The sequence below is a fragment of the Miniopterus natalensis genome, chromosome 2 (assembly GCF_054644295.1).
Source record: "Miniopterus natalensis isolate mMinNat1 chromosome 2, mMinNat1.hap1, whole genome shotgun sequence".
Classification (NCBI taxonomy): domain Eukaryota; kingdom Metazoa; phylum Chordata; class Mammalia; order Chiroptera; family Miniopteridae; genus Miniopterus; species Miniopterus natalensis.
In genome coordinates, this window is record NC_142082.1 from 140,766,561 (window position 1) to 140,781,374 (window position 14,814).

Sequence of the window (14,814 nt, forward strand, 5' to 3'; positions counted from 1 at the left end):
AAACAGCTCCACCCCCCCAGCAGGAGAGGACTCCATTGCACACTTCCTGGCAAAGCCAGAACATCTCTGAGGTGTCTGGGCTTCTTCAGGAGTTGGAACTGGCCCCAGCCCTGGATAAAAGCCAAATTCCTTAGAGCAGTGCCCCATCTCCTGCACAAGAGGCTTCTAGTTCTCAGAGCAGACCCTGTCCTCCCTAGGGGGCTCCTCCCTCTCCACTCCCTCTCCCCCCAGCCAGATGAAGCCAGACCAGGTGTTGGCCATGGGCTCACTCAGGCCCCAGAAAGAGACTGTTTATTGGAAGCTATTGTGACATCATTTTCAGACTGCTTTGTGGTCTTGGGACCAGGGATGGGACCACCATGGGAATCTCTTGTGATTGTGGGGGGAAGGGATATGGGTCTCCCCATGCCTGGGGCTCAGTTGAGGACACTCCTGCAAGCGCCAGATGTGGTCCTCATGGAATAGGTCTTGTGGGTTCCGCTCGAGAATCTCAGGGCATTGGTGCCCATGGTTCCCCCGAAGGTCAGCCCGCTGCCACCAGCACCAGTGGTATTCACCACAGCTGGGAGAGAAGAGAGGAGGGCTCAGTCAGCATGGGCCCGCCAGGAGGCCCCATCCCTTCACTCCACCCCACCCTCCTGCTGTGGCTGCCCTTCGCCCCCCATCACCTCCCCCTCCCCCCCCCCAGGCACCAGCCCAGAAGGAGGAGCCTTGGACAGTGGGAAACTGTGTGTGGGTGGGGGGGTGCCCCTTGCCCTCTTGCAAGGTTTCCCTGGGCTGTTGAGTCTGGCTGACTGGGAGCTCCAGGGAGCCTGCTTGAAGCTATTGAAGGGAAGGAGGCTCCAGTTCCCCACAAGGCCCAACCCTCAGGCCAATATGCCACCCTATAGACCCCATCCAGTCTGAAGAGCACAAGGGGTGGGCCAAAGCCAAGGACTTACAGATATTCAGGGTTCCCACTCCATCTCCGTCCAACCTGGGGGCAGAGGAGAGACCTATGAGAGCAGCTCTTCCCTCAGCGCGGGAGGAGGCATTCCCAGCCCCCTCCGTCCATGCCCCAAGCAGGGTCCATGTTCTCCCCCCTGCCCCCACACTTCCAGCCTTCCTCCAGCCTGGTTGAAAAATGAGCGAGGAGGAGTGGGGGCAGGGTTCATTTAGGCCCTCCTACCTACTGGCTACAGGGCCTTGGGAATGTCTTAGAGCCTCCATTTCCTCAACCGTAAATAGGGCCTAACTCAGTACCAACCTCACAGGGTTGTTTGGGAGGGTTAAATGATGATTTACCTAAATCTCTGGGCACACAGGATTCGGTAAATGGTTGCCACTCTTGTTATTACACAGACAGCTGCCTCCCCTAACCAGATCATAAAAACCTCAAAGTGGGCTGTAGCTTACTGATTACTGTGTCTCCAGCCCTGCATGAGGTCTGGCATGTATAATTACTACGTGTTGAAATAATGAATGTATTGTTGACTGAGTGAGTGCAGCTCCAGCAGGGACTGAGGAGGGAATGGGGAGGCAGGGGGTGGCTTTAAGCAGCCAGTGGGGCTGAAACACGTCTTGCACTGGAAATTAAAAATCCACCTAAGACAGCTGGATGTGTTTGCTTTGTGACACACAGCCCATTGTCACCAAGCCTTTGGCCTTGGGGATGAGTGTAGGCTCACATTTGTGGAAGGAGTGAGGGAGCCACCTGGCCTCAGCAGCCCCAAGTCCAGGGGACAGAGCAAAGGCCAAGGGCAAGAGATGGGTATGCTAGGAAGCTTTCAGGCCCCTTGTTAAATAGCCCCTGCAAGTACTGGGTGTTTCTGGCAGCTGGGGGGAGGGGGCAGGTTGCAATCAGGCAACAATTCCATATAAGAATTCAATTCCTAAAGAACTCAAAAGGAGGGAACCTGAATGTCTCAGGCTCTAGTGATCTGTGTGATATTTCTTTTCTGATCTTAAGTAAATATTTGTTTTGTGCTCAATTTTATATTTGTAACTATTCTTAACAAAAGCCCCCCAAATTGGATGAGTTTCTAAATCCTAGACCTGCCCTGGGAAGGGCTGAGAGATTAAGGGATAAAAATAAGGTGTCCATCTCCATGTCCCCTAAGGGTGGAGAGAGGACAGTCTCCCCTAAGAGAACCAGGATCTAAGCCCCAGTGAGAGCAACCTGGTCTGAGATGAGGATTTCAGGAGGAACATCTATCTGCACTTGCAGTGTGACCTTGAGCATGCCACTCAACTAGGCTTCAGCCCCCTCATTTTCCCACAGGATAAAGTGGATCAGGCCCCACACTAAGGGTCCCCCAGCTCTGATTCTAGGAAGAAAAGAGGCCCAGTGTGCTCACTCCCAAGAGAGTGAGGCCCTTGCACCCACGGTGGAGGGCGCAGAGAGAGGCACCTTGGCTGCGACAGTTGGGCTCATGGGCTGCCCTGTGCCCCAGATCTCTCTTCCCAGAGGTCTTTGGTGTTCCATTCCTCTTCCACAAAGACTAAGTGCCAACCTTCCTCCTGCTTCCCACCGCTGCTTCCAGACTGAGTTCAGCATGCAGGCACTCTGCCCCCAGCGCTCCCTTGTTCCCCACCTTCTCCCTCTCCACTCCATTCATTTCCCATCTTCTCTCCCCAGCCCTCCAGAACAATGCTCAGAAAAGAAAAAGTCCTTTGTAAACTCAGCATTTTACAGGTCCAAGTCACTAGTCTCTAAGCGCTTCCTTTGCAGACGTTCTGTCTCCTCTGCCCCTCTGCAAGCTCCCTGAGGATGGAAACATGTCTTACATATTATCTATCTCTGTTGGGTTCCAAAAAGCCAAGCCACGATGAGTCCTACTTCCAGGCCTTTGCCCATGCTGCTCCCTCTCCCCCTCTCCAAATCTGAACCTTCCCCCAAGTCACACTCTAAAGCCTGCCTGTTGAATGAATGAATCAATGTACCCATCAAGGTGAGAATGAAGCCCCAGCTTCCTGGACATAGGTTCCATGTCTTCCGTGAAGAACGCCCTATAGGACTAACCCATCCCAGCCTCCTCTCAGGCTGCAGGCGAGTATACCAACCTCTCTGGGGACAAGGAGAACTTAACCTCCACCACCTTCAGTTGATACCACATGACTTAGCACTTTGTACAGTGAGAAGCGGCCTGGCGTTATGGAAGATGCTTAAACCAGGAGTCGGCAGAGCTTGACTGCACACCAGCCCTGTCCCCTCAATTAATAAAACTGAACTACAGTTTCTCCTCTATATTAACAATACCTGACCTGTTTACCTGAATGTGTTCTAAGGATCAAATAAGATGACCCTGCTAATGGCCACACACACCCATGAAGTTATTACTTCAACTTTTCCAATGAATTTTACATCACAAGGTCTTTCCTTCTAGGTCATCGCATCAAGGGCAAAGAAGTAAGCCTCAGCTGTACCCTCCCCGCACCCCCACCTCCAGTGCCCTGCAGAAGAGGGTGCATAGGAAATGCCTGTTGATAGATGAATGTCAAGCCCCAGGCCCCACTGAGTCCCAGGAGGATCCTTTCTCAGCTTCTGTGACCTCACCGGCTCTCCTCGCCTTCCAGCAGCTTGCGGTAGGTGGCAATCTCGATGTCCAGGGCCAGCTTGACATTCATGAGCTCCTGGTACTCCCGGAGCTGCCGGGCCATGTCCTGCCTGGCTCGCTGAAGGGCAGCCTCCAGCTCCTCCTGCTTGACACGTGCGTCCTTGAGTGCCAGCTCCCCACGGTCCTCAGCCTCAGCGATAGCGGCTTCCAACTTGGCACGCTGTGAATGGTAGAGGAGCTGTGAGGCCTTCCTGCCTCCCCATCCTGCAGCAAGCTCCCAGGCAACTTGCCTACAGAGTTTCATTGGCACCAGCCACCTTCCTCAAGCACTGGAGGATCCCAAGGGTTAAAAGCATGAGTACTGATACCCAATGCCTAGGTTCCAATTCTGTCTCTGCCACTTATGAGCTATGTGATCCTCTTCTCTAAAATAGCAATAATCATGGTATCTATCTCCTAAGGACATTGCGAGAATTAAATGAGGTAATACATAAATCCTGGCAGAGTGTCCAGCATAGGGGAAGCACTTAATAAATCCTATTAGAATTACTATTATTAATAAATGCTATTATGATTTGCAAATGCCCAGCTCCCCAGCCTTCCAGTGGAGCACCTCCAAAGCCATGGGATCCTAGTTAAGTTCCCAAATTTCAGGCAGCTGATAAGAACCAAAACAACCTTCAAAACAGGAACAGTCTGGAACAGGCCCAGAATAGGAGGGCTTGAAGCAAAGACATTGCTTGGAACCCCCAAACCCAAAATGCATGATCAACAGTCCCCAGATTCGAGAGGGGTGATCAGATTCACAGTGGACCAGAGCAGTAACTGCCACTTCCTGCCCGGCCTTAGCATTCCCTCTGCTTGTGGTTCACCCCCCACCAGGAGCCTATCTAGTGCTGGACCTCTTGTCAGCTTAGAGGGCTGCCATCCCCATGCCCTAGCCCACTGCTCCTTCTCCTTCCTTCCCACCCACCATTCCCTGTCTTCAGATCCTCTCCCCTCAGCTCATATACTCTGCCCCTCTGTCCAGCCCCCCAACCCTCCCCAGGAGGCCCTCTGATGTTCTCTGCCCCTCATCCAACTGCCAATGCCCTTCCCTGTCACAGTGGTGCCCCCTTGACGAGGCCCACCCCACTGCCTCTAGGCCCCTCAACAGAGGCAGACATCCCAGCTCTGGGGCCTGGTTCCGCCCTGCAGTATGAGAGGAGACCCGGATGTGGTAGAAGCTGCAGGGTTTGGGCAACCACCATTCTTTATGCTGTTCCTCCCCACTGACCTGGAAGCTGGCTGGCTTCACCAGTGACTCACAGCCCTGCATCTGTGCCAGAGGCAGCCTCCACCCTCATGTCAACAGGCCTGCAGGGCTCCGAGGGGAGGACATTTCTGGGCAAACCACCCCAAAATCCTATCCTCCCAGTTCATCTGGAAGTTAGCTCTCTGGGCTGCCAAGCAGTCACCTTCCCTCCCTCCCCACTGCAGACACCTGCTCAGGCTTAGCTGCCCCTCCCACCTCTGTGGCTCCGCCAGGGCTTAGGAGACCCCTCCCTCATCAACACCCCCACACCAGCTTTGCAGCATGTTCTCCCATCAGACTGTGGTCTGAGACCTGGGCCTTAACCATGTGCCAGGTGCTGGGAAGGGAAGAGCTCTGAAACAGACCAATGGGGCCCCTGCTCTAAGGCAGCATTTTTCTATATTCCAGTGGAGGTGGGGGACAGTCAATATTTAATTCATGAAACAGAACATTTCAGATAGTGATAGGTCCTTTATTCAGAAAGCCTGCTGATAGATTAGCTGGGTAGTTGAAAAAGCCATCCTGAGGTCTTTTGTCCTAAACCCCAGGGATCAGAAAGGGGCAGCCATGCACAGAGCTGGGAGAACCACATTCCAGGTAGACGGAACACAAAGTGCAAAGGCCCTGAAGCATGAAGATGCCTGGCAAATGTTAGGTACAGGAAGCGCGTGAGGGAGTAGTGGACAGTGAGGTCAGGACTGAGGCAGGGCTTTGTGAGCCACAGTAAGGGTTTCTACAGGCCACTGTCCCCCACTTCCCACAACCGTGAGCTCCCAGGCACAGCATATTGTACCTAAAGCTGGGTGCAAGGAGAGTGCTCAGTACCAATTTGGTAACAAATGGTGGTTCTCCTCTGGCCAGCCAGCCAGAGGTTTCTTCCACTGGCTCTATGGCCAGCTAGGATTCCTCTCCTCCCTTTGACCCGAGCCAAAGCCTAGCCAAGAACATTCCATCCTGGAGCTTCCACAAGTCGGCCTGAGCTACACCAGCCTCGGCCCAGGTGGGGCAGTAGGTGGGGGGCAGGGGCAGGGCTGACACCCCCACCCCCAGCCTCCTGCTCCTCACTGTCAGCTGGCTGCCCTGCACAAGCCCTAACAAATAGGGAGGAGCAAGGAGGGTCGCTTGTGCCCACCTGGTTCTTGATGTTGTCGATCTCAGCCTGCAGCCTCTGGATGGCCCGGTTCATCTCCACAATCTCATTGCGAGTATTCCGGAGGTCCTCCCCATGCTTCCCAGCCTGGGCCTGGAGGGTCTCAAACTGGAAGAGCCGCACAGAGAAGTATGGCAGAGGGTAAGCAATGGTTACAGGTGACTTGTCCCTCTCCCCACCCGAGGAAGGCCCAAGGTTCTGAGTGACAAGCCCTCTTGGCTCCTTTTCCCAGGGAGGGACAGCCTGACTCCCAGCAACCCTTACCTAATGCTAAGAGGCCAGGCATAGGACAGCAGGGTGGCTCATGGGCTCAGTTTCCTCCCAGCCAGGACAGAGAGGACAAGGATGGCTCCTGGGGCCCATCCCCATTGATGCTGGGGCTCTTGCCATTCCCATCACTTCATCGTGCTAGAGAATCACTAGCAGCCGGAGATCCTCTCCTATCAAGCAGCCCCCTCCTCAGCACCACCCATTTCATAGATGAGGAGAGTGAATCCCAGGGAATGAAGGCACTGCCAAGGATCGCACAGCAAATCTCCTTGTTGGCAGGCCTGTGTTCTCGCCTGTGCACCACGGATGACTCCCTATCCCTGCAGAGACAGCCCTCTATGCCGCTATAAACTCTGCCTCAGGCTCCCTCCCCCAGAGCCCCTATCCATTCCCTCAGCACCTGCACAGTCAGCTGTGCTGCCTCCACACAGTACCTGATCTGCAGCCTTAGGTCCTGCTTTTCCACCTACTAGCTGTGTGGAGTTAGGCAAATTACTGAACCTCTCTTTACTTCAGTTCCCTCATCTGTAAAATGGGGATAATACAGTGCCTACCTAATAGGACTATTCTGTGGTTTAAATGAGTCAATACAAGTAAAACATCTGAAACACTGCCTAACACTATGACTACTTGCCACACCTTACTTATTACAATTATTAAACCACGTCCATTTCCTCTGCCCTGCTCCCGCATCAGAGCAGGGCCCTGTCTGGACACTGGAGAGCACCACAGACTTACACTGGTGCCTGCCAGAGCAGTGGAACCAGGCCCTAAAGGTTTGAGACAGGGTGAGGAGTAAGGGAAACTGCCACCAAGGGCCCTGCAGGAGGAGGAAATGTGTCCCCAGTGGCTCACACCTTGGTCTGGTACCAGGTCTCGGCCTCAGCCCGACTACGGTTGGCGATCTCCTCGTACTGGGCCTTGACCTCGGAGATGATGCCGTCCAGGTCCAGGGAGCGGTTGTTGTCCATGGACAGGACCACGGATGTGTCGGAAACCTGGGACTGCAGCTCTGACAACTCCTATAGGGACCAGACAGAACATTGAGATTTGAGGCATGACCCACCCCTGTTCCCATGTCTGTCCTGGGAGTCCTCACACACCAGAGAAAGAAAAAGGGAGATGAGGCCAAAGTTGGCATGAGTCATCAGGCAGGAAGGCGGCACAGACCAGCATCTGCTAAATAGTTCTTCCCACCCTGACTCCCTGAAAAGCCCATTAGCAGTTTCTCAAATAAGGGTCTGGTGGGATTGCAGCAGACTAAAAAAAAAATTAGTGACAGGGTGTGGTGAGCTGTGATGGCTCCTGCAATGAGGTGCTGCCAGGAGTGAGCTCTACTCTGAAAGGGATCACTAGGGGGTAAAATAAGTCATGTTCTGCCCTATAATGGAACACTCTGCAGCCTTTAAATCTGATTATATGGCTATATTTACAAACAGGGAAATATACCCATGACATACTGTTACATGGAAAAAGTATAGTTTCTTTTTTATTAAAATATATATTTCTATAACTCTGCATATATATGCACAGAAAAGTCTGAAAAGGTACATACCAAGATGATAAGAGCAGGTATAGGTGACCTATTTTCAATTTTATGCTTTACTTAATTTTCTGGATTTTTTGCAATGAGTACATACTTCATAATGAGAAGAAAATAATTATATATACATATATAATACACAGATATATGTATATATGTGTGACACACTATGTGATACACATATGAAAGCCTGCACTAAGATTTAAAATGCCCAAAGAAAGCCTCAAGTATCCAGCCCCTGAAATTAGCACGTGGAAATTCACTCTGAGAGCTAATGGAGGCTGAATATTTAGGCAGACTAGACTGAACTGAGAAATGAGAGCTATACTTAGGGCCACATGTAATTATGCCCCAGGCCAGTCCTACCAGATGACTGGCCACCCTATCTTCTGCCTAAGGTCAGAGCCTCACACTGATGGGAGTGGAGAGGATTTTCGGTCCCATGAGGGAAAGAGCTGGAAGCCCAGGGCAGGGAAAGGGTGAATCGGAGCGAATGAGATGGGAGGGTAAACAGACAGAGTGGCCAGTTGGTAGACAGCCCAGAGGGACTGGGTGGAAACTCTCAAGTACTCCAGTCTCTCTTGACTCGGGCTCCATTGCCCGCCCCAGCCAGCCCACCATTGAACTCTGTCACAGCCCGGGATCCCTTGACATCCTCCTGGCTCCTTCAGCCCCTCCCTATCCCACTTCCAGACAAATAGTCATTCCATGTCTCCAAATGGCCAACGCTGATGGAGCCTACACCTTACTCTGATAAGGCCAGTCCCTGTCCACCAAGGATTTCTGAGTCCAGAAAGGATCAAGAACAGGATGAAGGCACCCCCACACAGTCAGCACACATCCAGACTAGCCCAGAGGCAGGGGTGGTCCCCTGGTTAGGGCATGTAGGACATAACATGTCTCCCACTCCTGAGGTTCTCACCGCCTCATAGAAGGTCCTGAGGAAGTCGATGTCCTCATTCAGGGCATTCACCTTGGCCTCCAACTCCACCTTGTTCATGTAGGCAACATCCACATCCTGGGGGGGGAGGGGTACACAGACCATTTAGCAGGGGTGGGAGTAAGCCAGCACTGTCCAACCTACAAGGCCAAACACCGCTGCCCTACCAAGAAACATCCAGTTTCTCCAGGCTGCCTGATACGCCCAGGGCGGGAAGTTTCCTGTACTCGATCCTCTCAGGCTGCATGCTGGACATCATCTCCATGAAGCCCCAGGACAGGAGGCACTTTCTTAGTTCTGGGAGCCCAGAGCAGCCTTTACCCCAAACCCAGCACTTTACCAATTCCTAGAGGCCTTGGTGGTTTGTACACAGCCTTGGCTCTGACACCTACTAGCCATGTGACCTTGAACAAATTACTTCAATTCTGTGAGCCTCAACTTCTGATCAGTCAAATAAAGAGCATAAAATCATTCAGACTCCAGGGCTCCACTCTCAGAGATGGAAGATCTGAAGCCTGAATGTTTAACTTGCAGCTTGGGTGATTCTGGCACAGGTGGGCCACAGACAACACAACAGGTCCAAATGATGCTTGGATCCCTTCTGGCCACACTTTCCTGTGGTTAAACTCCTATTAGTAGGGCCCACTTTGACCCACCCCTGAATCTCCAAAGTCCCAGCACACTGGAGGGAGCTGCGTTTATGTGGATGGTCCTGGAAAACTCAGCTGCTCAGTGAATGTGCGCTGATTCGGAATCTTAAATCAAGCCCCTTTAAGATAATTTCTAAGACCTTCCAACTTCGGCTTATACATTTCCAGGGATGGGGAATGGACTCTGCCTCAAGGCAGCCCATTCCATTCATTCAGCAAGTATTTCCGGCATGCCACGTGCCACCCTTGTCTGTAATGAAATGTTCTGACCATGATAGAACACTTCCTTATTTGGGGTTGGAATCTCCCTTTCTAACCGTCCTTTGATATTAATTCTAACCCCTCCAGGCCCAGAAACTAGTCTAGCAACTAACCACACACTCGCACACATGCACGCACACAAGACAGACTATGCTGTAAGGGCCTGACTTCCAGATCTCTCCTTCTCCAAGCCCATCATTCCCTTCCTACAGTCCCCCAGGCCAGGCCTTGGCCACAGGTCCCTATTGGCTGCTCAGGTGAGAGGGCCATGTGGTCCCTTGTCCCGTGTTTTCAGACAACATCCCCCATCCCTCTTATCTGCCCCCCTCACCTTTTTCAGCACCACAAACTCATTCTCAGCAGCCGTGCGCCGGTTAATTTCCTCTTCATACCTGCAGTAGAGGAGGAGAGCATGGTGTTGGTGCAGCTTTGCCTCCACCCCCCTCAGGTCCCGGTGTGAAAATCTACCCTGCATCACCCTCACCCTCTCCTTAATGACACACCTAAAAGAACAGGTGTCAGCTACGAAACCCAATGTCCCTGATTTCCCATCTGGTGATTCCTTGGCATGGGATAGAGGGTGGGGGAGCAGGGAACATGTGAATTAAAGGACAAAGGCTGCATATACTGGGAGAAAGCAAAGAATAAAAGCCTTGCTTATGGACCACTTCGTCACTTCATATGTGGCCTGCACTGTTGTGTGCTTTCTGTGCATTAATTCATTTAATCCTCACAGCAATCTTTTTCTTTTAATCCTCACCCAAGAATATTTTTTGTATTTGAGAAAGAGATATATCATTGTGGGAGAGAAACATCGATGGGCTGGGGATCGAACCCACAACCTAGGTATGTGCCCTGAGAATGGAACATGCAACCTTTTTGGTGTATGGAACGATGCTCAACCAACTAAACCCCCGGGCCGGGCAATCCTCACAACAATCTTACAACAGTGTCACAGTAGTTAGCAAGGCAGGGAATGGAGGCACAGAGAGGTGGAGTAATCTGTCCAGTCACAATACTGTTAAGTGGCAAAAAAAAATCTGGCAGTCTGATTCCAGGTCCGTGCCTTAGAAGTGGCCTGAATGGGAGGAACCTTGTGGAACCAGGAAGGGGGTGCATAAATTCCTGGAATAACCAGGCTTCAACTAGGCGGTCTAGTCTCCCTCCCCCTCCCATTCCCCTTTCTCCCAAGGTGCCAGCCCCACCCATAGGAGGACATCAGCAAAGCAAGGCACAGAGCAAGAAAGCAGGGGAGGCCTGGCCGGGCGTGGCTCGGTGGTTGAGCATAGACCTAGGATCCAGGAAATCGCCATCGGATTTCCCGGTCACGGCACATGCCCAGGTTGCGGGCTCGATCCCCAGTGGGGGGCGTACAGGGGGCAGCCAGTCAATGATGACTCTCTCATCATTGATGTTTCAACTCTCTCTCTCCCTCTCCCTTCCTCTTTCTGAAATCAATAATAGCATTTAAAAAAAAGAAAGAAAGAAAGAAAGCAGGGGAGCTTAACCCAGTATTTATTTGGAAGCTTAAATGAAAAGGTGTCAGAGACAGGAACTCAGCAGTGCCCAAGAGTTGCGGGGGAGCAACTGTGGTGGGGAGCAGGTGTTTGGGCAGGCAGACACCCTCCAGGAGCCCAGACCCTCAAGGTCCCTCAGGTCCTATAGAATAGTTACGGAAATATCCTTGAGGCTGTCTGTCCACCCCTGCCTGGGCAATGTGCTGCTGGGTCCATAGAGTGTGCAGGTGGGAGCTTCTGGGCAGCTGCACCCAGGGCCCTCCCTGCGCCTCCTTCAGCCCCAGCCTGGAGCTCAGTCTGCTCCACAGGAAAGCTCTGTGGGCTCTGGGGTGGGGAAAAGTATGGATGCCCACAAATTCGAATGCACATAACAAAAGAGGCTCCTTCCCTGCCCTGCACCTGTCTCTTTCTAGTTTCTGTGGGATCTATCCTGTTGACTATTGCCCCAGGGAAGTAGGGGGTGGGCACTCTCCATAGAGGCCTTTGTTTGTTCTACCTCCAGTCAGTGCCAGTGTCCCTGCTCTGGCTTAGTCACGTACCTCCAGGCAGAGCACAGAACTCACTCACTACCCCCAGTACCCACGGCATAGGCATGCTAGGGTGGGGCCCAGCCCGAGCCTCAAGTTTCGTTTCTATTCAACGAGAAAACTCAGTGGGCACCTCAAAGGTCAAAACCCCAGCCTTCCTGGCCCCTAGACTCCCTGCCCCTTCTCACAGCCTCCTTTCTGGTTCTGGCCCTGATCACATCTGCCCCTCAGCCTCTGAAATCCCTCTCCTGGCTCACAATGATCATTCTCTCCTCACTTCTTTCCAGCCCAAGTTGGTTCCATGTCTCGTCCTGGGAGTCAGGGGCCCAAAAAATTCAAGTCCCAATTCTCCCAATGATCTGCTATATGATCTCAATCGAGTCCCTGAACTCTCTTGTCTCTAATTCCTCACCTGAACAAAATGAAGCTGTTCTAGAATAATCCGTGAGGGCTGTGCAAGTTCTGAAACACATCTGTCAAACCTTCTGCCCTACCCTCTCCTGGGGTCTTGGTCAGGCACCCAAAGGACACGGGCAGGGCAGGGCTGGGCAGAGAGATTTTACTGGGAGTAATTCAAGATAAAAGACCAGAGTGACTTGGGAACAGCCCCCAGGGACAAAGAGGGACTAGGACAGGCAGGGAATGTATTAGTCAAGACCATTCAGGGTTACTGTACTGAGCAGCTTCACCCTCTGACCCCTAACTAGGAGGGGACTTACAGAGGGCCAGCTGATTGGGTGCACATTGGCCCGAATCTGACCCCCCCAAAGTACACACTGGGAGGCAGTACTTATTCTTGAAGTCTTCCACCAGCTCCTGCGTGCTCCGAAGCTCCGTCTCCAAGCGGCTCCCATCCATCTGCAGGGCCTCGAGCTGTTGGCGCAGGCCAGCAATATAGGCTTCAAAGATGCCTGGGAGGCGGCTTCTCTTGACTGACTTCTGCTCCTGCAGTAGAGCCCACTTGGTCTCCAACAGCTTGTTCTGCTGCTCCAGAAACCTCACCTAGAAGGGAAATAGAGGAGGAAACTCATGAGGAGACCATGCTGCCCACAGTGGGGTTGGGAGGGTCCCCAGCCACCCAGCAGAACCCATGCTCCCACTGGCTCTGGGCCCCCAGGCCCTCACCCTCTCCGCCAGGAAAATTGCCCTGAACAAGTCTCTTCTCCAGGACTCTCTGTCTCAGGTGTCTTAGAGTATGACCCAAGGGTCATGTGTACCTGGTTCACCGGTGTGTCTGGGCACTGTGCTTTAAGGTCTCCTTTTCCTACGCTCCCCATCGCATTAAAGGTGATCTCTACCTCCCTCTCTGAAGGGGTTCCCCTTCCCGTCTGTGCCCTGGGCCTGACTCAGCCTCCTCCCTTCAGACTGGAACCTGTCTGTCCTCCCTCAGTATCCTCTCTCCCCTTCCCTTTCCTCCAGTAAGGCCTCAGGACAGGGAGCTACAATCTGGTCAAAGCAAAATGAGCACCTATTATGTGCTCAGTCCTGGGGCCCAAAAGGCCCCTAAGGAGCACCCAGTATGACTGAGGGTGGGAAGCAAGCCTCCTCAGAACCAGTAACTCAGGGCAGTGGACCTAGGGGTTGTAGACAGTGAGACAGAGCAGCTCAACAGCAGGGAAGGAACCTGGGCCGGGGAGGCTTCATCAGAACCTGAAGGACATGTACAGTCTGAATGGTGAAGGAGAAGAGGACATTGGAGGCCGGGTAAGTGGAGAGGCAGACACACAAGGCAGGAGAGGGAAGGCCTGGTCTACGCCTGAGGGAGGAGGCCCTGGCCAGTGGGGCCCAGCTGGGCTAGCCCTTAGTTCCTGCGTCCAGCCCCACTCTACCCGCTTCTATACTCACCAGCCAAGCCTGCCCCCCTCCCTCCCAACCACCACTCTCACTTCTCACCCCACCCACTCCTCTAGAATCCAAAGCCAGAAAAAACCCTCCCAAATGCCCCCCTCTCTGCCCCTAAATGGGCTGCCTCCAAAGGCAGTTATAACCTCACTCATTTCCTACCACCTAAGGGAAGCTAGAGGACCAGGTAGGGTGTGGCGGGTGTGGCGGGTGTGGCGGGGAGCCTCCCCAATCTCCCTCCAGCCCTTTATTTTCAGCATCTGCCTTAGGGTAGAAAGTGGGGGTGAAGGGGAGGGCCTCCACAGCTGGGAAGGGCGTTTCACCCCTACCCCACTTCTGACTCCACACAGCCCCCTCGCAGAGAAAGGGGCCCAGAAAGCGAGAAACTCCTGGCCCTGGCCTCCCTGGGGCTCCCAGTATTGGAGGAAAGAAAGGCTAGTTCCCCCAGCGCCCAGCCCTCCAGCAGTCGGAGCTGAGTGGCCGCCGTGGCCTGGCGCGTGGCGGGACTGGGGCAGGTGCAGCCGGCTCACCTTGTCGATGAAGGAGGCGAACTTGTTGTTGAGGGTCTTGATCTGCTCCCGCTCCTCCTGGCGCACCTGCTGGATGGAGGGGTCAATGTCCACCTGCAGAGGGGCCAGCAGGCTCTGGTTGACGGTGACCTGGTGGATGCCGGCGCCCGCCGGCGCCCCGTAGGCAGAGCGCACCGCCGCCCGCGGCCGCAGGGCGCCCAGGCCGTGGAGGCTGCTGCTGCGAGCGCCGCCGCTGCGCACCTGGGCCCCGCGCCCCGGGAAGGCGGCGGAGCGCGAGCTGAAGACCTGGGAGCTGAAGTGGGTGGACATGCTGGCTGCACCGGGCTGGGCTTAGCAGTGGGCGAGAGGGAGCCAAACTCGCTGACCTTTGGGGAAACCTGGCCGCTTTTATCCGCTAGGCGCCGGCCCCTGGCTTACACAGGTAGGGGCGGGGCTGGCCGCCTGCCACCTTCCTCGGCGCCCCGGCCCCCGCCCCTCCCTTGCTCCCGCCCTCCGCACCGCCCCCCGGTCCAGGCCAGGCTTGCAGTCCAAGCCGGAACAGTCCCGAGGGAGAGGGAGAGCTGTAGCCCCGCAGAACAGTGGGAAACAGCGATCTGACCCGGGCTTAGTCAGGGAGGGCTTCCTGGAGGGGGCTTGGGGAATGGGTGAAGAAGATCCAGACTCCTGAGGCCAGAGCGGAGCGATCAAGCGGTAAGATCAAGCGGAAGAGGTGAACAAAAGAGCTCTAGTCCAGGAGTCAGCCCCCACCCACCCC

At 53.9% G+C, this 14,814-nt stretch overlaps 1 protein-coding gene across 1 annotated transcript; it reads right to left on the reverse strand.

Annotated features, from left to right (window-relative positions):
• Nucleotides 1–345: 345 nt before the first annotated feature.
• Nucleotides 346–14,369, reverse strand: KRT7 (keratin 7). The gene is made up of 9 exons (XM_016201047.2): nt 14,061–14,369; nt 12,479–12,690; nt 9,976–10,036; nt 8,716–8,811; nt 7,108–7,272; nt 5,963–6,088; nt 3,536–3,756; nt 942–976; nt 346–562 (listed from the first exon to the last, which is right to left on the reverse strand). Exons 1-9 carry the CDS (start codon nt 14,367–14,369, stop codon nt 417–419), a joined length of 1,371 nt encoding a protein of 456 aa, XP_016056533.2. The 3' UTR covers nt 346–416.
• Nucleotides 14,370–14,814: the final 445 nt, after the last annotated feature.